At 40.1% G+C, this 22,414-nt stretch overlaps 1 protein-coding gene across 2 annotated transcripts in view; it reads left to right on the top strand.

The window, feature by feature from the left end:
* Nucleotides 1-18,411, top strand: part of KCNK5 (potassium two pore domain channel subfamily K member 5) — a 38,117-nt gene extending 19,706 nt beyond the window's left edge. For both annotated transcript variants that reach the window (XM_035108135.3, XM_088666583.1), the window contains exons 3-6: nucleotides 10,691-10,802; nucleotides 12,647-12,813; nucleotides 14,212-14,380; nucleotides 16,893-18,411. In XM_035108135.3, the coding sequence (XP_034964026.1) occupies nucleotides 10,691-10,802; nucleotides 12,647-12,813; nucleotides 14,212-14,380; nucleotides 16,893-17,710 (1,266 nt within the window). In that variant the 3' untranslated portion in view covers nucleotides 17,711-18,411. The remainder of the gene's footprint in view (nucleotides 1-10,690; nucleotides 10,803-12,646; nucleotides 12,814-14,211; nucleotides 14,381-16,892) is intronic.
* The last annotated feature ends 4,003 nt before the right edge of the window (nucleotides 18,412-22,414 follow it).

The raw sequence follows: 22,414 nt of genomic DNA, 5'->3' as shown, positions 1-22,414 counted from the left end.
ATGGTGTGCAACAACATGTTGTCAGATACTGCTAGCTTGCCACCACAATGCAATCTTCTTTATGTTTTCTGGTAGCATTTTATCAGTAACCTATGAGGAAACAGATTAGGGAACCATATAATTCCCCAACGAGGAATCAAAAAGAAGTATTTAATATATAGTAAATGTATGTAAAGATATCCTTTGCTTCTAAAGCTGCCTGTAACATTGGCACTGAAGCAGCATGGTTTTAGCTTGTTTTAAACAGCTATTTATGTTGAGTGCCAACATTAATTGCTCCGATTCTGCCCCCAGCTTAACAGTGCAAAGTTCAGACTTGTTCAAAGGAAAACCAATTGCTGCAGATCCTTTAAGATCCAGGTTTCCTTTAAGCTTAATTGTTACAATCTTCACTTTACATGCATATTCTAAAACCTGGTTTATTTGTTTGTTTATTAGATATTTTTTACCCACTCTTTCACCATGGTATACAATAATAGAAACAATTACAATTCTAAAACCCATAAAACCATTCCAAGTGGAACAGAAACATTTGCCTTGTTCATTTTAGTTTAGTTATGCCTCGTATCTCAGATCATGCTTTATTCCTTTCACTGGAGCCTGAGTGATTCCAGCATTCAGTGCAATGGAAACTGCTCTGGTTTTGTGGGCTTCTGGTGAGTCTCACTGAAGTAGTGGTGTGAGATGATACATATGTTTTAGTTTTTACATTTAAAAAAAAAAATTATTGCACTGAAGTTGTTGCTCACCCTTTGATTAATAAATAGTGCTTGTAACAGAGCTGTCGTTAGGAGATAGAGATATAGATAGATATAATTACAAAGGCTGGTGATGAAGCAGAGTATAGCTACTATGAAACATAACTCCCCTCCCTCTCCCATTTCCTTTTTAAAAAATGGAGAAATTCTAAATCTCTGGCAAATCAGCTGGTAGATGATAAAACAACAAAATCTTGGATGGCATCTCCTCCCTCCCTCTCCCGCAGCAATCAGAAGTAAAATGCATGCTTTAGATTTCAGACTTTGCCACAAGCTCTGGGCGCTTTGTTAGGTAAGAAACAGAGGTTTGTTCAGATGGAAGTCTAGGTTGCTGGCACAGTAAATAACAGAGGAACAGCAATAAATGAGACATCATGCCTTGAAGCCCCAAAATATGCAAACACTCAGTAGTACTGTTATATAAATGCTACAAAAATGATCTGAAAGAGCAAAGCTGTTCTCTCAAAGTATGATTTAGTTTCTTGGCGCTTTTTGCATTAAAAAGCCATTATTGGGGAGGAACAGCAGGGGAGGCCTTTTGTCTTCATAGCCAGCTGTAGACTTCCCAGAAGAATCAGACAGCCCAAAGTTGAATCAAAGATGTTGGACTACATACACTCTGATCCAGCAGGAGTTGTTACATATATTTGTGTTGCTGAGATGTAGATTTTATTATCCACTTGCTTATTAATCGGTTGATAGGTTTAACAGGTAGCCCAAATCTAGCTATATTTACTCCAATGTAGGCCCTATGGATTCCAACCAAATGTATTCGCAAATAAGCATCGTTAGGATTGCAACCTTAAATTTTGTGTTGAATGTTTTAACTTCACTTTTCTCTACAGTGATGTTACTCACTTTGGTTCTATAAAAAACGTGTGCAGCACATAGGCCAGCTGATAAGAGGGGGATCATAGCCAAAATTTTAATTTGATTATGGCCTGACTCACCAGGTGGTGAGTGCATAAAGTTTATGCACTTTATGTGGTGCATAAAGTTATCCAGCTGCACCTGTACAGCTGAGAAAAGTTCGCGTTTCAGTGGAAAAATTGCAACAGCACTTTGAACTTTGATTCCATTCCTTTGAAAGATAACTGCAAGTCAAAACAGCTGCTGAAATGATTAAACAGTATCTGCTAGCAACAATCAGTTCTTCACAATAGGCAATAACAGATGAAAACCTGAATAAAGGCCTTAGCAAATTTAAACAGCTATCAAATAGTGCAAATAGTATTAACGTCTGTACTTTGAACACTCCCCGCTTCCCCCCCCCCCCCTGCTTCTCTCTTGCTTGGGTGGAGCAGCAAAACTGGCACCAATTCTTACATATCTCATAGATAGCTTAGTCTTCAGAAACTACAATAGTGTATAGGGTGGGAGTCAACATGCACCTCCTAATGCAGGTCCACTTCATGTGATGGCCCTGTTTTCTCATGCATTTCAGAACTAGATGTCCGGGTTTGGGGGGGGGGAGTGGTGCCACTTGCAGCAGTAAAATCTGAATCCACTCCTGTGAGGGGAGGTGAACAATTTTCACAACTATGTTTCAATGTTTGCAATGAATATCTGGGTGCTAGAGAGGGTCACAAACAGTGTAAGGAATATATAGTGTTTTCCAGGTTAAATTTGTCTGTCCATGAGTAGCTGCTAGCCATGATGACCAAGTCACAGCTGCTTGCATAGGCATCTGATTGGCCACTGTGAGCACAGAATGGGGGACTAGATCCAGCAGGGCCCTTCTTACATTATGTTTGTATGCTCCGTTTCTAAGGGTCATGCTGTATGTAACTACTGTTTGGAAGTCAGCATTTTATGAATATAGATATGATCTGCCAGGACAATATGTGAACTTTCCCTAGTTTCCTGCTCTATTTACCTGGCTCCCATTATGCCTTTGGGCTAATTCACAGTCAAGTTCCCCTATAAGAAATAAGCCAAAGTTCTTTTAAATTGTCTTCAGATGGAGTTAGCTAAATTTATGCTCATTTAATTTTATACTACATCGCTCTGCCAATGAAGCAGAAGAGGGAGTGGGGTTCTAATCTCAAGAGTCTCATGCTCTTGCTACGAATCTTCTGAAAGGAAGTAAGTTACTACAGTGGTACCTCTACTTACGAATAACTCTACTTACGAATGTTTCTACTGTACTTACGAATGGAGCTCCGTCCGCCATATTGGATGCGGTTTAGATAGGATTTTTTCTACTTACGAATTTTTAGATAGGGTTAGATAGACTAACGATTTTTTTTCTCCCAATGCATTCCTATGGGATTCGACTTACAATTTCTTTTTGACTTACGAATGTGCGTTCGGAACGCATTAAATTCGTAAGTAGAGGTACCACTGTATCTTCCTAATATATCAGCTACGCTGGGGCAATGATTCAATTAGAAATAACATTTTGCTCTTTATATGTTTCTCATGAGTAAGGCAACCCATGTATTCAGATGTTTATGCCCCTGTCATTTTGGCAACATTACTAGTAAAGTGTATGATAACCCTTTGCAGGGAGATGGGTGATAAGATTGGATGTTGACTGAGTTATAACTTGGTGATCCAGTTAGATCTCTAAACCAGGCATCCCCAAACTCGACCCTCCAGATGTTTTGGGACTACAATTCCCATCATCCCATACCACTTCCTGTCAGCTAGGGATGATGGGAGTTGTAGTCCCAAAACACCTGGAGGGCCGAGTTTGGGGATGCCTGCTCTAAACAAAGTAAGTAGTCCTCATACCATATAAGACTTCCCATTGATCTCATTTCAAGAGATGATGGCAGACAACTGATTTATAGGGTGTGAGGGGTTCAGTTTAGCTACAGTAGTAAATGTGAAGTAGACTTCCACACGTAATTGATATGTTTCTCTGCCAAGAAGAGGATACAAACTTTGCAGACGACCATGACATGGGCCATGATGAAGAGATCATCAAGATTTGGGGGAAATTGAGTTTAGTAAACAGCCACTTGTGGCTGAAACAGATAGACGTGAAATGCTTCTCAAAACATTGCATCTTTGCTGCCTGAGGCAAAATGGGAAAGTGCCACCCCTGCTGCAGCCTCACTTACCGAGGATTACATGGTGGTGGGTTCCAGCAAGATCTTTTGAGATTTCCTGTAAAACCCCCCCCCCACGATTTCGCCAGAAGCCACTTCTCCTCACTTCTCCAGCAGTGACGCCCCTTGGATTCTGCCTCCTAAGCCAGCTGCCTCAGTCCACCTCATGGATGGGCCAGCCCTGGGATCTGTAGCCCAGCGTCATCTGGGCAGGCCACAAGTTCGCCACCCCTAGTAATGAGCCTGTTAAAAGAATCCCTGTTGATATGGGAATTGGTATATGCAGCTACTTATCATCTCAGAGTATCTCTGGCTTTTGCATATATATATATGATTAATGAGCCACTCTTCCTTCAATGCAAGTGCACATGAATGTTGATGCTGACTCATATCCTGGACTCTTTCACCCCTAACCCGTTCGAATTTTGCTTTTCTATTAAGGTCAGTTAAATGAAAGTGTAAAATTCCCCACAGGTTGCAAACCTCTAGGGTGTTGCCTGCCAGCTTGAGACAATGCAATTCACCTGTTTGTTTTTCTCTCTCCCCCAAAGGTCACTGAGCATTCCCAGAAAAGTCAAGTATTAAACTGAATCTCAAATAATGTTATGAGGTGGGAAGTAAGAGGGAAGCAGAGAGTAATATAACAGCCATCCTAAGTCAATTTCCTAGAGTCCCTGAGAGACTGCTGTGTCAAGTGCCTGAGGCTGCTTATAAGAGTTGCTTGTTTGGCTGTTTGCTCCTGACCCTGGTCATGTGCCAGTAGGTTTCAAGCAGCTGGGGAGGCAGAGGCCAAGTGAACATTCATAACATTACCATTTATGTCTGAGATGGGAAATTGGGATGGGCAGTAACCAAAGGCCTGAGTGTTCATGATTTGGATACACTCTGAGGAAGTCCTAATTCCTAGGAATGTATTTGTTACACACACATTTGCACATACACATCTGGCCTATTCAATGCTTGGAAAGGAGTTGACACCTTAAGCGACGGTTAAGAGAAGTGGTGCAGCTTATCTTCCTCGTTGCATGTGATCTGGTCTTTTGCCCCCTTTTTGCAGCTTTGTTTTTGCTCCGCACCAAAGTTCTTTGCTTCGGTCTCTTCCCACCCTTTCTCTATCGTCAAAATGGTTCCAAACAGAAAGAAGAGGAGAATCCCCTTTCTTGTGTGCGAAGAAGTTTCTGTCTCAGTACTGAGTCAGTGCTGGTCTGTGTTGCTGTTTTTATGTAGACCCATGTGATTATGTTTTATCCAATTTCTGGGTCTTCTTTCTTGTTTGTTGCCTTGATCTCTCCTCCTTCTCTCCAAAGGGCAAGTGATTAAATCAAAGGTAGGGCTGCAGGGAGAGCGGCTGGAGGGCTTATTGTCTCCTACTATTTTGCTCTGTTGCTGCTGGCTTCTGTTAAAATTAAAAAAACTGCTGAAAGAGGAACAGTGATATGAAGTTTCATCCGATTATAAATTCAAACCCCATGCTCCTGGGCTGTTTTGTTGTGATTGGCTAAATCGTTGGTATTTTGTGTGTTCCTGTGATTAGATAACAGATCCACAGACGTTCCCCTACCCTGAAAGAAATTACATAAGGGGCTTGGAAGCAGGCATTAAATGCAGATTCTCATTTCTAAAATTTGAGTGTTTCATCAAATAAGGAAAATAATAGCACAATAGGGTCACATAGGACAAATACACTACATATAACATGGATAACGACATATAAAAAGAGACATATAAAAAAAGCAAACATTAAAAACAAGTGGCATTTTACACTTTAAAAATTACTGGTGTTATTTTCTTTTTTATATAAACAACTATACTTACTGAAATCACATGCAAAAATTGCATTCCTGGGTAGGCTTGCTGAAACAAAAACATTTTTAGCAGATGCCAAAAAATGCAGTAAAAGTTCCTGCCTCATATTAATGGGCAGGGAGTTCCAAGTGTTGGGTGCTTCCATATTAAAGGATAGATTTCTTGCAACTGCAGAACAAACCTTTTGTGGCACTAGAGAGGCAATGCATTCCTGGTTAGTTAGCATTGACCAGAAATCATTGCCATTTATCTAACTCAGCTACTTTTAGCCATCATCACACTGAATGTCTGGTCCCTAATTGGCTAGTGCTTAATTTTATCAGTGCCTGTGCTATTTCTACTTGTGTTGACTTGTAAACAGCCTTGTGCCAAGGTGTATAAGTATAAGCATCATCTGATGAAACCTATTGCAGCAAAACAAGTTTTATATGACCATAATCTTCTGCTTTATCTGAACAGATAAGAATTGTGACTGTGCTAGTATACCTTCTGATAATATTGTGCAGTTGTAAAAAAAAAACACCAAGCTGTTTTATAAGGCTTTAGCTGGACTTGGGAGCTGCCATTTTGTCGGGGAATCAGGTGATTCCTTCGCAGTGTCGAAATTTTTCAGACGTGCCTTTATGATTGAAGAGAAGCTGAGGAATCTGGAAGCATCTCTTTGAAGCCTCAGGAGCTGCTGAAAAACTGGGCAGTGCTTCTATTACCGGTATTCACATGTTGGTGCTTCAGCTCTGCCTTTCTCCACCCCCTTTCGGTTCTTTATGCTGAAACTTTTAAAGCAACCTTTCACAGGCAAATTTAAGAAAATCTGAAGCACATAGGGTTGCCAGACTCAATAGAGGACAGGACTTCTGTGCCTTTAATTGCCCTGCTCTCTTTTGAGTCTGGAAACCTTAAAGAGAAACCAGCAGACCCTTTGTTTGATTTCCAAGCACAACGCTTGGAAACACAACGCTTGCTAGTTAAATTGTTTGAATGACCCAACTAGGTACTTCAGTGTGTTGTGGAATGTCTTCAGCTCAGAGTTGTTACTTTCTTTTTATACCATGCAACAATATTCACTTCTTTCCGGCCTCGTGATTTCTTTATTTTTAATCTCAATTGTTTAAGTCGTGTCTGCTTCAAGGTTGTACATGTATCCTAAGGCATTGTAAGCAACAATTAACATAGCTGAGGTGAGATTGTAATTTTGGAAGAGATCCCTGTTGGTTCTGTGCTCTTAGAACTATAATTTATTTCTTTAAAACTTATCCACCCTAAGCCTTTAAGGAAACAGGGGTTAACAGCAATTTTAAAGTTTGAGGGACTCGAATTGCAGGAGCCATGTGATTTAGCTTTGTGGGTAGGTTACCATGTGCCTTTAAACGTGAGTTGTGTGTATGGCTTCTAGCTATATGCTGGTAAGCATAGCAGTTTTGCTTCATGTCCCTCTAGTACCTAATTACTTAAAGGCTGGAGCAGATGTGGCTCATCATCTATGAGAAGGAAAACTCTGGTCCTAAACCTCTGTTGCCTTGAGAAATATCTTTGGGAGAAGAAAATGCTAAGGAGACTACACTTAGTCCAGAGTGGAGTCCCTACCGTAAGACGCTTGGACGGCACCTCGTACACCTTTATTCCAGCAACTCCTGCAGCCAAGCTGACACCAAACCTATTGCTCTCGGGGAGTTCATGTCAGTGCTGCTAACACAGTGGTTTGTCTTCTTCCCTGGAGGCACACTCTATTGTCTCTTGAGACCAATGGATGACAACCACCACCACCACCACAATAGGAGTTGGCACAAAATATGCCCCATGTACTGAATTATGCTGAAGAGAATCAGAAGAATTTATGAAATAAAAGCAGGTTTCCAATTATTTAAGAAAAATCCTACACACGTGCATGGCTGACGCATGCAAAAAACCACACCAAAAAACAGAAACAAGACTTGTGAGTTTCCATTTCTAAATAAAAATTGAATGCCTTTAGGATAAAACTCTAGATACTCTGATAATAACTAAGCCCTCTCAACAAAAACAAACAAACAGGACAATGCCTGCTCTGTGTCACACCACTTCAGCTTCCAGAAGTGTCCTCAATTTTTATGGCTTGTGTATTTTGAAATGAACTCCATATTGCTTCAGTTCCATGTTGAGATTTATTAAAGCCAAAAGACATGAGGAAAAGAAAGAAAGCTGTGTCAAGCAAGGCCGTAGCTCCTCATAGGTAAAAGCATGCCAATGGGGACAAGAGGGAGGTGCAGCTTTGGCAGAAGAACAGCTGTGAGCGCGAACTTGTGAAATGTTGACACAGCAATGAGAAGAGTTGGCCCTGTAGCTTCTCAGGATATGAACTGCGTTGATATGCTCTTCCTCTCCATCTGCTGATTTATACCTCCCACCTCTTTATCCTGAAACGCAAGCACTTGAAGATTGTGTCTGCTATTTCATATATGAGGAATGGAAGAAAGCCAGTTTGGAAGAAAGTTGTAATAACCGTCACCTGTTAATGCTGTCATAAATCTAAGTAATTTTGAGGGAGGGGAGAAGGTGCCTCAGATTAACAGCAGCATATCCAAAATTCTGTGAGCCTAGTTGTTTCGAGTGGCCTGTTGTAAGATAGAAACTTCCCAGTGTAGTCATCTGTATGCGAGAGGAAGAAGAAACGATTACGCATGTGTTGCTTCACTGACTCTTTGAATTGCAGACAAGGGTATAGATTGAAATGCAGAATTGAACAGAGATTGTGGTTAATGAAGTTATCTGCATAAGATTTAGCATATTGAGCTGTTTCAGACATTGTCATAAACCATCGTTTTACACGGCAGAATTGAGCCACATTGACCCTTATGTTTGCTACCCCCTCCCTCTGGCACAGTCATATGAATATTTCACTTCTGTTTTTTATTATGATTATTAAGCACAGCTGCTTGTTTTGCCCAGCCCAACAAACTGTGCTTAATCTTAACTCTGGTTTTCTGTGCAACAAGCCAAATTTAAGCCATGGTTAAGAAGCTGTCTTGTATTTTTTAAAAAACAAACCATAGTTAAGATTAGCCACGATTAAGGGTTTGGATGTTACACAAAAATGGAAGTGAAAGCTTCCAATCTCCCCTTTGCAACCCTGTCAGAGGAAAGGGGTAGTGGATGAGACCACAGTTTATTATGTAACAATAAATCATGGTTTATCATGACATCCAGGATGGCCTAACAGCATAAGGCAATCAGATTCTTTGATTTTGCTGTGGGAGTCTGAGGTAATGAAATATCACTTGGCCTTAAGAGAGGAGTAACTGGGAGAGATAATGGAATTGCTAGACCTCTTCCTAAAAGGGCTCTGGGCAGTTCAATCAGTCCACTCAGTTGGGTGGAGCCTGCGCTGTGCAGCAGTGCTGCATGTTTTCCCAATAACTTAAATCATGCCCATGCAAACCACATTTGTTCTTGCATTTTAGAGACCACATAGTGAAAATCGCCAAAGTCTTGCCACAAATGGCTTGCCTCATTAGACCATAGTCCTTGGGGTTGCGTTCCACTAGTTATGTTTCTGAGTGCGGCCTTAACTGATTGTGGAAATAGCCTCTTAGCTGGGTCAGCAGTTTGTTAACTTTGTTTATATCTTATCTTTCTTCATCTTCTTGTGTTATAAATACAACGTATGTGCTCATTTTGCTATCGGGTCCTTACCTGCTGGGCTACTTACATTTGTCGGGTATATGCATGACATGGGGCAGGTTTTGACATAATTTCATGCATGTGAAGTTCAGTATATTCACCATTTCTGAAGGCTACTGTTGTTTCTGAAGCATACGTGCACTCAGTTTTGCCCTTTTTATCAGTAGGTTGAGAGTGATTTCTCTGGAATTCAGCAAAAGCAAGGGTGTTTCTTCACTTATGGGGAAGTGTGAGAGTCCTAGTAATGTCACAGACAGTTTGTACTGTGAGACACTAGGTGTTATGTGAATATGCAGGTGCTGAGGTTGGCCATACAATCCACACCTTAATATTTACCGTGAATCATCCCTTTAAAGCCCCAGGCTCCTGACATCTTTCTCCCTCATCCCTGAAAGGAAAATCTGAAGGGATTGCAAAATTCCTCTTCAATTCTCTTAAGCAGTTTTGGTTTTAAAGTTTTGTTTTAAGAAAAACAAAATTATTGGTTCATTGGCTCCAACTAATGCATATCTCTTGCTGGGATCAATACTAGTATATGCAACCTACAATGGACCAATAAAAAAGGTTGGAAGTTCAGTGTGTCCCAAAGCAATGCCCACAGAAAGTCGAGGCCACACTTGTTAAAAACTGCTGTACTTGGAGAAATGTTTAAAACACTGAAATGCTTAAGTCGCAGTAATGGGCTCGTTTGCCACAAAACGCCCAAAATAAATATTTAGTGTTCAAATTGGGACAGCAAGTCTGAAAGTTTCTTTGCACTCAATTCCCTTTCTCAGTTAGCCCTGATAGCATGAAATTCATTTAGGAAATGAGGCAAAGAAAAATAAACTGAAAAGCCTAGTTTCATGGAGGCTTGCCTGAGCACAGCAAGTGTGCAAGCACTCCACTGTGCTTGTACTGTTTTCATTTGGACAGCTTTGCCAAAAGACTCCATTCACCATGCTTACGCTCTGGCCTTCATAAGACCCAAAACAACATTGCTTGTTCTTTAGAGCAACACCAAGAAATCATTCTCAAACTCAGTTTAATCACTTACTGCATTTGAAAACTGGACTATAGACTATCCCAAGTGTTTTTATGACTGCAGAATCTAATACCAAAGATAGCTCTACAGCTTTGAATAGTTACTATTTTAATTCCAATTACTTCCAAAATCTACAGCTATTAAATACAATAGGGTTTTGAAAAATATTATAAGCTGGGAGGTACTAGATTTTCTTGCCAATCTTAAAATTATCACTGATACGTTCACTCTAAAAAAAATTGAACATTTGTGGATGGGGTAAAATACATTTCCATGACTGCATTTTATTTTCGTAATGACAAAAATACTTTTGCAATGAAAGAATGACTTTCCTTGTTTAACTTTCTGGGTGCATTTTGAGTGACCACTGTCGTTTTTTTTTTCTATAGGTGGTATCAGAAGCTGCTGGACAAGGGGTTTCTATTGATGGCAATGACACCTTCAACTACTGGAACTGGCCTAATGCTGTCATCTTTGCTGCTACTGTGATTACAACCATTGGTGAGTATTCGGCTTGCTATTGCTTTCTGAATATTCTCCTTCTTAAAGCTCTGTTGAGCAAATAATGCGTAAGTCCCCATGACATTGTTGCAAAGAAGGTGATAAAATGTGGGTTGAATGAGGTAGCTGTTAGGTGGATTTGTAGCTGGTTGACTGACCAAACCCAGAGAGTGCTCACTAATGGTTCCACATCATCCTGGAAAAAATAGACAATTTGGGTGCCTGAAGGTTCTGTTCTGACCCCATTGGTGTTCAATATCTTTATAAATGACTTGGATGAAGGAATTGAAGGGATGCTCATCATATTTGCAGATGACAGCAAACTGGGAGGGGTAACTAATGGTGCAGAAGACAGAATAAGCATTCAAGAGGACCTTAACCGATTGGAGAACTGAACTAACAAAATGAATTTCAGTAGGGACAAATGTCAGGTTCTTCCCTTAGGCAGGAATAACCAGCTGCAGAAATATAAGATGGGGGACACGTGGATTGCCAGCAGTACATGTGAAAAGGACCTTGTGGTCTTAGTAGACCACAAGCTTAACATGAGTCAACAGTGTGATGCAGCAGCAAAAAAGAAGAAGCTAATGCTATTCTAGGCTGCATCAATGGAAGCTTTATTTATTATTTGTGCCTCATTCGCAACCTAGAGAGAGAAGGAGAGAAAACAGTGTTAAAGGGTTTATTTATGCTGCTTTTTGTTTTGCAAAATTTTTCATGTTGTTAAAAAAAATCTTGTAAGATGTAGGAAAACATCAGAGCCACAGTCTGTTTGTCTTGAGAAAGAACATGCATAGTGTTAGAAAACATACTGACCAGAGTAGGTAGGCATGGGGAGGTAGAAACCTTATTGCATAACCAAATAAAGCACTATGTTCTACTTGTTACAATTATTAAAAATAATTTGAAGGAAGCTTGACATTCTTTCCTCCTCCCCCTGCCCAGAAAAACTTTGTACAAACAGTTCAAGAAAGCAAAAACTGGCTTAAACTTGAATATTCTTGTTGACTTACCACAAGAGGTGGTAAAGCCATGAGGACTGAAAGCAGAAGAGAGTTGTTTTTGTCTCTCTCTCTTTCAGTGGCACGGGACTGAGCAATTTGGTATATGCCATATAGTATTTAATAAAGCTTGGGGTCAGTTTTCATGGCATATATAACCTGTCTGAATCCTTAAACAGAATATCTTCTGATCCCATCTTCCTAACAATGTAGAACAGCACAGAACAGAGCTGTTTTCACAGAGCAGCAGCTAAGTCAGTGGTTCCTCCACCAGCATTGCAGATCAATCATCATGAGATGACAGCCTGGCAAATACAATGTCTTGTTCAGTATTCAGCTCCATAGTTACTGACTGGCTTCTGAAATTTCACTGTCTATCCACTCATTTTCAAATGTCTTTATTAAGGGCTGAAAACTTCACTCGTTTTAAAGTGGAAAGCATAGAATCTTAGGACTCGGAATTCTGAAGCCAGCTTCTGTGGATGCAATGTGTAATTCAGAATATTTTGTTGTTGTTGTTGTTGTTTAGTCGTTTAGTCGTGTCCGACTCTTCGTGACCCCATGGACCATAGCACGCCAGGCACTCCCAGTTCATATCCTATTACTGTTTGCAGTGAGTGCCCATGTGTGTCTGATACGTATATGAAGGCTATGATAATACTGACATGCTACTTACTAAATGATCATATGTTACACAGTAGAGGCAAGTAAAAATCTTGCAGGACGTCGGACCCAAAACTGTCATGTGTGAAGAAGCTCAAAAACTTTCACAGATAATAAATTATTATTGTTTGGTGCTTGAAAATGGCATTGGTAACTTTTTAATACAATGTTCTTTTTCAGGATATGGAAATGTTGCTCCGAAGACTGTAGCTGGACGACTTTTCTGTATATTTTATGGACTCTTTGGTGTTCCTCTCTGCTTAACATGGATCAGTGCTTTGGGAAAGTTTTTTGGAGGACGTGCCAAGAGGCTGGGCCAGTTCCTGACAAAGAGAGGAGTAAGCCTGGTACGAAATGAATTTCTGATTATCTTATTGCCGGCACAGGATGCATGGAACTCTGAAGACCTTTAAAATCAATCTATGAGACAGATGATGCAGAAAACATTTCCTTTATTTAGAAGCAGCTCAGATGCAATTGATCACCTTTCCTTACCGATAACAATATTGATGCACGCCTGAACAGCTTGCAGTATAAATTGGTACTGGGCAGTTAAAACCAAGGCAGCTAAGCAGTTTGAAATTTTAGTGCAAATTCCTATGCATGAGCTACACAAAAAATGCAAAGGATATGTATATGAAAATTACCCATGATTCACATATCAACATATCAGAAACAATTTTAGATGATTGTGAATTTCCCCCCTTGGTAGCTATTACCAGCCTTCCATTCTGCCCGAACTTCCCCTCTTTCCTCTGTTCCCTACTTTCTTGGTCCATCCTATAGTCCTAAGACTGTCCATACATTGCAGCTAGAATACATTGCTCAGATATGGAGCTAGAATACATTGCCCAGATTCTTCACGTAAATTCTAAATAAAAAAGAGTGCAGAACCAGAACTGTCACTGGCTTCCTGCTGTTGCTTAGCAAAGAATCTGAATGAGTGGCATATGCTTCAGAATGTAAAAGGTTGGAACCCTGTCCAGATCTGTTAAAATGATATTTCCTTCCCCTTTGTCACAGTATTTCTGTACTCTTCTGTTTCCCTCTAAATTCCCTGTTTTGAGGGGCTGAGGCTTATCAAGCTGAAGAAATACATTATGTTCTCGTAGGATTGAGCAATCCGCTCTTTCTGCTAGATGGGGTTTCTTTTGGTTTGTTTGTTTCCCTCTTTCTTGGGTGCTGGGTGAATCTTCATTGGCTAGAAAGAACTTGCTATTGGTTTAAACTTCATCACATTGTGTCATATAGCTTTATTGCAACACAGGTTTTGCACTATGTATTTGCCATGTATTATTATTATTATTTTGCTCTGCTGAGGTATTTATGTAAAAGAACCTCCATTTCAAAAAATCTACAAGTTAGAAACTTGAGAGAGAATGGTAGTTACTAAGAGGTTTCTGTGATTTAACTGTTAAACTGTGGGGCAGGATCCACACAAATGCTTCACAAAGCAAAAATGCTATGGGAAAATCCATGGTGTGATGATTTTATGCCAAGATACTTCTTGTTTTATTTACCAGCAGGAAAACAGAAAGAAAAAACATGTCCAGAAATAACCAGAAAATCAAATGAACCTGCATTTTACTTGTTTACTTCCTATATCTACTTCCTTCAGTTTAGCTGCAGTTGCTACATTCTTGCCACAGGATAGACGGTTGTTGTGGTTTTGTTTCATTAATGCAAAATGCACAAGAAGAGAACAAAATGATTCATCTTTATCCCCCCCCCTTCATTTATTGCAGAGAAAAGCACAAATTACATGCACTGCTATCTTCATCCTCTGGGGAGTCCTGATCCACCTGGTTCTTCCTCCCTTTGTCTTTATGGTGACTGAAGGCTGGGATTATATTGAAGGTCTCTACTTCTCATTCATCACTATTACCACCATAGGATTTGGAGACTACGTTGCTGGTCAGTAACAGTTCATGTCACCTTGGCAGCTAATAGCATTAATACTTTGCAAGTTTGCAGCACTTATTAACACAACCGCCAACTGCAAAGTCAGTGGGTGGAGTTACAAGAGTGTTTACCTATACAGTGGAACCTCGGTTTATGAATTTTCGGTTTATGAACGCCGCGGACCCACCTGGAACGGATTAATTCATTTTCCATTGCTTTCAATGGGAAAGTTCACTTCAGTTTATGAACGCTTCAGTTTATGAACAGACTTCCGGAACCAATTACACCCATGCTTCAGTTTATGAACACTTCAGTTTAAGTACTCCGCGGACCCGTCTGGAACGGATTAATCCACTTTCCATTACTTTCAATGGGAAAGTTCGCTTCAGTTTATGAACGCTTCAGTTTAAGTACTCCGCGGACTGTCTGGAACAGATTAATCCACTTTCCATTACTTTCAATGGGAAAGTTCACTTCAGTTTATGAACGCTTCAGTTTATGAACAGACTTCCGGAACCAATTGTGTTCATAAACCGAGGTACCACTGTATAAGTGACTCATCTCCACATTTTATTGGCATTGGCATTGCCAGTTCTGCAAATAAGAAAAATCACATGGGCTGTCATGTGGGTGGTTCTTGGTGCATGCACAACTGACATAAACCATCAGATTACATGTAAGCATTGGAAGGGCAAATTATTAAACTGAGAACAGCAGTTGCAGTCTGTCTTTTTTAATCCCACAAGCAAGCGTATCTCATTGTGTGGTGACACACTGAGGGCCGCCTTTGTCTGAATGCGGGATCTTTTCCCCCTTGAGGCACTGGCAGCTCTTACATTACTGGGATCCCACCCCATGTAAAGAAGCATAGGTTCAGCCTCGTGTTTGGCATTATGTTACTGTGTGAGGCTCAGTATTACTTGAAGGATTGCTGCTCTGTATGGTTATGGTGCCATAGTAGGTTCTGTTGTAATGTTTGCTTTAATGGATTGCTCTTGTAAGTATTTTGTTGGCTGTATTTTGGGATTTGACTGACATTTTGCAAACCAGCTGCTTTGTGAACTGAACAAATAAAATAAATAATACTGGTGTGAGGAAGAACTTCACCCTGATTGGGGAGAGTAAAACACTAACCACAGCACTAACCCTTTGGAAACGCTACCACCACCCTTCCACTACGCTAGTGAGATGCAAGGACTCCCCACTTTCTTTAGGTGTATAATTTGGAAAATAAAGACCCACTTCAGTCACGCTGGGCGTAAAAGTCCACCCATCCCCTCTTTCTTCCCAATGTGCCCACTCAGTAGCTTGAGGGCAAGTAGTTAGACATAAGGGGCAGGTACAAATGAGTGGTCACAAATGCATGCCAAATCCCCAAAACCATTTTATAGATACTTTTGTTAAGAAGAAAAATTTAGAGACTGTGCCCAGAAGCTTTCTGAGTGACAAGATAGCCAACCAGTAGGTCTGAAAGAAAAGCACCATTAACACCTATTAGGGCTAGAAACTGGGCAGCCAATGTGTTACATGATGAGGAGATTGCCTAGGTATTCATTGATAAACAAGATCCTGTACAAAGAAGGCTCCAGTTGTAGATTCAAAGGAGGCAGGAAATTAGAAACGAAGAAGAAACGAAAGCTAAAGGGACCTTTTGTTTTAAACAGGCATGTTTAGGCAGGACAGGTCTTCATGACAATTTATCTTTGTTCAATGCAAGCATTGCTACAAGGAAAGAAGGGTAAAAATGGATGAAATGTTGCCTTGGAGAAACCATGAATGGCTAATAAGATTTGCTGTTCACTTGCTCCATCTTACAATAATGTGATTGGGCAGACACCCCCAACTTTTTAGAAGAGTTTGGATTTGATATCCCACTTTATCACTACCCGAAGGAGTCTCAAAGTGGCTAACATTCTCCTTTCCCTTTCTCTCCCACAACAAACACTCTGTGGGGTGAGTGGGGCTGAGAGACTTCAAATTGTGACTAGCCCAAGGTCACCCAGCAGCTACATGTGGAGGAGCAGGGACGCAAACCCGGTTCACCAGATTACAAGTCTACCACTCTTAACTAGGTCTTTGCACTTCTTACTTCTAAACTTGCTGTGAAGCTCTAGATGAACGATTCATCTACTACCAGTATATTATCTGTGTATTTGTAGTAGTCAAACTATGGAAACATCTGTCAGCGTATTTGTGCAGTTATTGGAATTTAAATATTATGTGACAAGTCTTTTTAATTACGGACACTCAAAGTTTGCAGAACAGACTGTTGAGGTTTGGTAATTGATCTCAGGCACAAAGGCTGACCCTGATCCCAAAGTACCATATGACTATTTTAAGTTATGAGAGGTACTACAATTAGACCATACAATTAGTTGTTCACATTTTTTAAAAATCTCATTTTTAATGGATTGCAAGCACAACTTGCCTGTGTTTCTTGTGAAACATGAAAATGTCAAGCTAATGCTAAGGCATGTATGTATGTATGGTGCTATAATTTTGTTCTCTGTTTTTTTCCTTTCAGGTGTGAATCCAAATATGACCTACCATTCACTCTACAGATACTTTGTGGAGCTGTGGATCTACCTAGGCTTAGCATGGCTTTCTCTCTTTGTTAACTGGAAGGTCAGCATGTTTGTTGAGGTCCACAAAGCAATCAAGAAACGAAGGAAAAAAAGGAAGGAGTCCTTTGAGACCCACCCTCCTACAAAAAAAGCTCTTCAGATGTCTAACCCAAAAGATGTGAACATTTTCAGCTTCCTTTCCAAGAAGCAAGAGACTTACAATGATCTCATCAAGCAGATTGGAAAGAAGGGTCTGAAAACAAGCAATGACAAAATCCTAAATGGAGAGCCAATGAAGCCAGCCTTGCAACATTCTAGCCAAGATGTCAAAGTGATGTACACAAGGAGCAAGTTATTTGACTATGATGAAGTTTCTCTGGGACTCCAAAACTTTCATGTTATGAGGCATCTAACTGATAGGCGAATTGGGGATAGCGCAATTGAGGGCAGTGGGTTTGTAAATCAACTGGATCGGATCAGTGAGGAAGAAGGGGAAGCATGGGACTCCAGGGACTATCGACCCCTGATCTTTGAAAATGCCAATATAACATTTGTAAATGAAGATGAGGATGAAGAGGATATTTCAGATGATGAAGAAACTTCAAAGTCGTCTATGGATGACAATCTTGCAGAGGAACCCGAGTCTCCCAAAAAACTGGTGACATTTTCATCCTCTGATGAATCTACATTTACCAATAATGATTTAGAGATATCTGTGCCTTATGAGCAGCTAATGAATGAATACAACATAGTGAATACTGCAAAAGCTGCAACGTGAATAACAGCTTTTTCTTTTTTGTTACTGGCTTCCTGAAGATCCTTTAACACAGATTTGAACAGATGGACATGCTTGAGGAGGGAAAAGAGGAAGGTGTACCATGTTTGGCATTTTCCACTGCCACCACCTCCTTGCATTAGCATGCTGAAAGTGTTCAACAGCTGGATGTTATCTCTAGTTGTTTGTTACTCAGTTTGATTACTCACTGTGAAGTGACAATTCTAATAACTCGAGGGTTCCTTTTCCCTTTGGGGAGTTGGTCATGCTTGAAGTTAGGAAGAAAAGCCTAGAGTTATTGGGCCTATTCAGTATTTGATTAAGAATGACGTTCTGATTTTGAAATCAGACTGGTTTGGATTGATTGTATGTATAACATGGCTGGTTACTGCACTAACTCTTGATTTCTGAAAAACTGAATTCAGATCATGTCTAGGCGCAGAGTGGAAAATGTTGATTGTTTCATGCAAGCTCAGAATCGCACAATGAAGCTCTCTTTCCATTCTCCTTCAAAGGGATGCTTTGAACCAGAAGGGCTGAGTATCTAAAGGTCAGAGTTGAGATACATTGGCAGTCCTGACTAGGGAACTTGAACAATAACTGCTCAAGTTATGCCAGTTCTGTTGAGTCGTGAGCTGAAGGTCCATGAACAAAAGCACTAACTTAGACACAGAACCAATTTTATGGAGACATTATATCTTCTATTATACAAGAAAATATCTGCAGTTAAACCTGGTGATAATGAAAAGTACATATGACTAATATTTAAAATTTAGTAACAGATTGGTGCGAGATTGCAGATGACAGATTTAAAATGAAGAAAAGCACAGTGGCAAACTTGTGTTTTGTCTCAGAAGTGCCCTTCCATTGTCCATAGTCTACAGAAAATACTTGAATTTCATGTGCTCGTGTCTCCTAAGTGAAGTTTGGTGACACTGCCCTTTTGAATGACTGATATATATATATATATATATATATATATATATATATATATGCGCAAAACACAGCCTGAATACCTTGATGTACATCTGAACAGCCTAATAGCTGCTTTGTTATATTCTCTGATTCTAAAACATTCCATTTTTTCCACTCCATTTGATACTTTAGATTAGATGTGTATTTGTTATGGGCACACAATGTTGTTGGTTTTTCATATATTTCTGCTGTATTTCAACTGCTTTCTAAGTAAAATGTTAACTAGCATTTGGGGAGAGTATGAGAAGACTTATAAAAAGCAGCAGAAGCTGGATGTCATGGCAAAGGGCTTTATCTGATAATTGGCTTTGCATGGCAGAGAAATAAACTCAGTGGTTGGTTTTCCTTTTTAAATTACATTGTAAGTCTTTGGAGGAGAGTTACAATGATGAACAATCTAAGCAAGTGTTGTAGCCTAAGTGTTCTAGATCACAGTCCTAGAGATGTTTGAGGATCAGGTTGTAAGTCACTCCAGTGTAGATTTTAATTGTACTTCCTCCTGTTTTGATCTGAAATGGAAGAATTAGTGGGTGATGAAAATCTTGGGGGGAGGATTTTTGAATCTGACATGGTAAGAAGGGCCAAGTGGAATTTTTGCAGTGCTGACCTTGAATGATTAGATATATTCAAACTTCTCTTTTTGACTACTATTTGGCTTCTGAAGAGTAGGGAAGAGGTGTAGTATTCCCTTTATTAGAAAATGTCTGTGGAAGGACAGCTCAAAGGCATTAGCTGGAAAAGATGGTCTGTTCATTTCTGTTTGGAAATGTATACTGTATATGCAAGGAAGGTTGCAAGAGGAGAAAAGAAATAAGAAGGAACCCAAAACTTCTATTTTCTCACACTTTTCTAGACAGGAAATTGTTCCATTGGATTTGCCAGTGCTATCTTATGCATTATGTAATGTATAGCTGAAATAAGGCCAGAAGGCTAGTGATGTTTCTCTTAGAGGCTTCATGGCTAATTTTTAATATTTAGACTGACCCTTTGCAGGCATGACTTAGTTTTACCACTGTAAAACAACATTTGGCATCAGTTTCACAACTCAAAAAATGTTGTCCTGCTGTTTTTATCAGTGACAGTGTTCCTCATATTAATAGCAGTTAATACACTAAGTATTGAACTGTGTCCCATTTTTGTTACAGAAGTGCAAATCATTTTTATGAAAATAACTTCATAATCTTGAGATTGCATTCTGGTATGTCTTCCATGAATTGAATGACTTAAAGGTTCTCTCTGTACTAAAAAAGGTACAAAATGGTGCACACTATGAAATTTCTTTTAGTGTCAAGATCAGTATAGGAACAGCCAAGAAACAATATACTGTATATGGTAATTCCCTTGAAACATTACATCTTCTTGGTGTGACTGTTGTGTTGTTTAGTGCATAGGCAGGCAGAAACAAAATGATAGGATCTTGAAGCTGAGGTCTCCATCTTAAGGCTCACCTGTACATCTACAGGTGAGCTTGTGTGTCCTGATGAAAACATACCCTAGGTTAGGTACTGCTCTTTAGATGTGATTAACACCTTCCTAGGAAATTTTCTGCATTTTAGGAACTTTACCCACTTCCAAGGAAACCTTATCCTTGGTTTAAGTGAAGACAAATTTGATAGATACAAGGACTTCAATGTTCTGCCTAGTGCCTGGTTAAAATCAAAGTGGACATGTGTGAAGCAGCTGGGTCATCTGGTAGAATCTTACCTCTGAACAAATCCACCATGTGCCTTGCAGTGGGTTTTTTTGGTCATAAAGTGGCCAGCCCAAAAGGCTATATGCATAACCTACTGGATCATGGCTTTTAGCTGCTGAAAGCTATTCATTTACCCTTCACTCTTCTATGATTCTACCCGTTAGTTGTTGGTTTCTTTCTTCACCTAGCTTTCATTAAACAATGGAGTCACCTTAGACTTACCAGAGGACTGGTTTGCCTTAGCATTCTCCCGGTCTGAAGTACTGTCTTCCATGTTTAGTGGAGCTTCAGTCTTTTCAGTCTAAGTCCCTTTGAAGTGCCTTTGACTAGCTTGAATTCTCAGCTACGTATTGAGAAGGATTTGCATAATGTGAAAAACAAGTGAAAGTGTTAGGTTTGGAAACTTCTTCTTCTCCTCTTCCTGACAGCAGGGAATCTCCGCTTTACGTTCATGATAAATTATATAGGTGTTTATGGAAGGGATTTTTTTTTTTAAAAAAAGATAGCTGCTAACCTTCAAAAGCACCAGAGCATCAATCTTATTCATGTGTTTCAGTAGGGAAAGGGAGGAGTCTCTTTCCCACCTTTGTTTACCAAGCTGTGGATCATGAAACCTTGGTACTGCTGCTTTACCTTTTGCCCCACCTCTACCATTGTCACTGGGCTCAGAACAACCCAGGATGCTGGCAATAGCTGCTAAGCTTCATAGTGTTATTGGGAGGTTCCCTAAATTGGACCAAAAAGACCATCAACTCTCCTCCTTTTTCCTTAACAGTGTATAGCAGTGGTTTTCAACCAGTGTGCCTTGAATGATGGTCAGGGGTGCTGCAGGCAGCACTGGCCTCTGTCCCTCTTTCTTTCCCTCTTCCTCTGATGCCCTCTTGCATCTCTGCATCCCAAAGACTTACACAGCTGTTTATTGCAGCAGCTCTGGCTGTAAGCTCTGCAAGCAAATGGTGCCTCTGGGAGGCACCTCTCTTTGGGGCAGGCAGCTCAGACACCAGGGACGGCAGCAGTAAGCTGCCTGGATGACTCCCAAGGAGAGGGGGAAAGAGAGGTGGTCGAGGGAACACCCCACAAGGGAGGGTGTTCAAAAAAAGGTGAGAGGCTGCCAGCTTTACACACAAGGGGTGACACTACTGGACTCCTGAGTCCCACAGGGGTGGCACGGAAAGAATGTAGTTGGTCAAGGGAGCCGTGGACCACAAAAGGTTGAAAACCTCTGGTGTATAGGATATTCTCATGACCAGAATTAGCCAAACATTGGGGTCATTCCTGGGACTGAGATTGGGTATTCAACTATCTTATAGTAGGGTGGCAACTAGGTGAAAATTTGCTCTGAAAAATACAGGAGAAGCTTTACAACCCACCCGCCAGATTGATGTTTGATTGATATGCATATCTACTGCAAAACTGACCCATGGATAGTGTAAATGAGTATATCACCCTAGCTTTTCTTTTAAATGGGCCCACTAAATGAAACTCTGAAACTCTTGCTTAAACAACTGTTATGAACTGAATACAGTGGTATGAAACTTTTAAGCAACATTTTTTATTGGTTCTTCTTAATTCGAATGCATAGTTGACTCTGTTGCTGGCAATGGGTGTTTCAAAACATATAAACTAAAGTTTTTTTGCCCTGAGCATGATTTGATTTGACCCTTATTTTATTGGTACGGTACAAGTGAAAATGTACTAGTATCTTCTCTGGAAAAAGTATTATGTATCCCTGCTGATTTTAAAAGTTGCCTAGAGCCTTTAGTTTTCATGCTTTCTATGCTGCACTGAATTTTAAAATGAGGGTCTCCATTTTCATATGGTTCTGGAAGTGTGCACAAACCTAATGATCTCATCTCTCACTCCATCACATGAATAGATACAACTCCTGTTTCAGTCTGTACTTTTGTTTGCTGATTTGTGTCACTGGAATCACTGTCTGTACATATTAGACTTTGTAAAATGTAATTTATTTTAACTCTTTTTCAATAAAAAGTGATTTTTTTATATATATAAAAAAGAAGAAGTTTTCTTCCTCACAC

The sequence above is a fragment of the Zootoca vivipara genome, chromosome 3 (assembly GCF_965207765.1).
Source record: "Zootoca vivipara chromosome 3, rZooViv2.hap1.1, whole genome shotgun sequence".
Lineage (NCBI taxonomy): Eukaryota > Metazoa > Chordata > Lepidosauria > Squamata > Lacertidae > Zootoca > Zootoca vivipara.
This window is presented reverse-complemented; position numbering and strand designations above follow the sequence as displayed.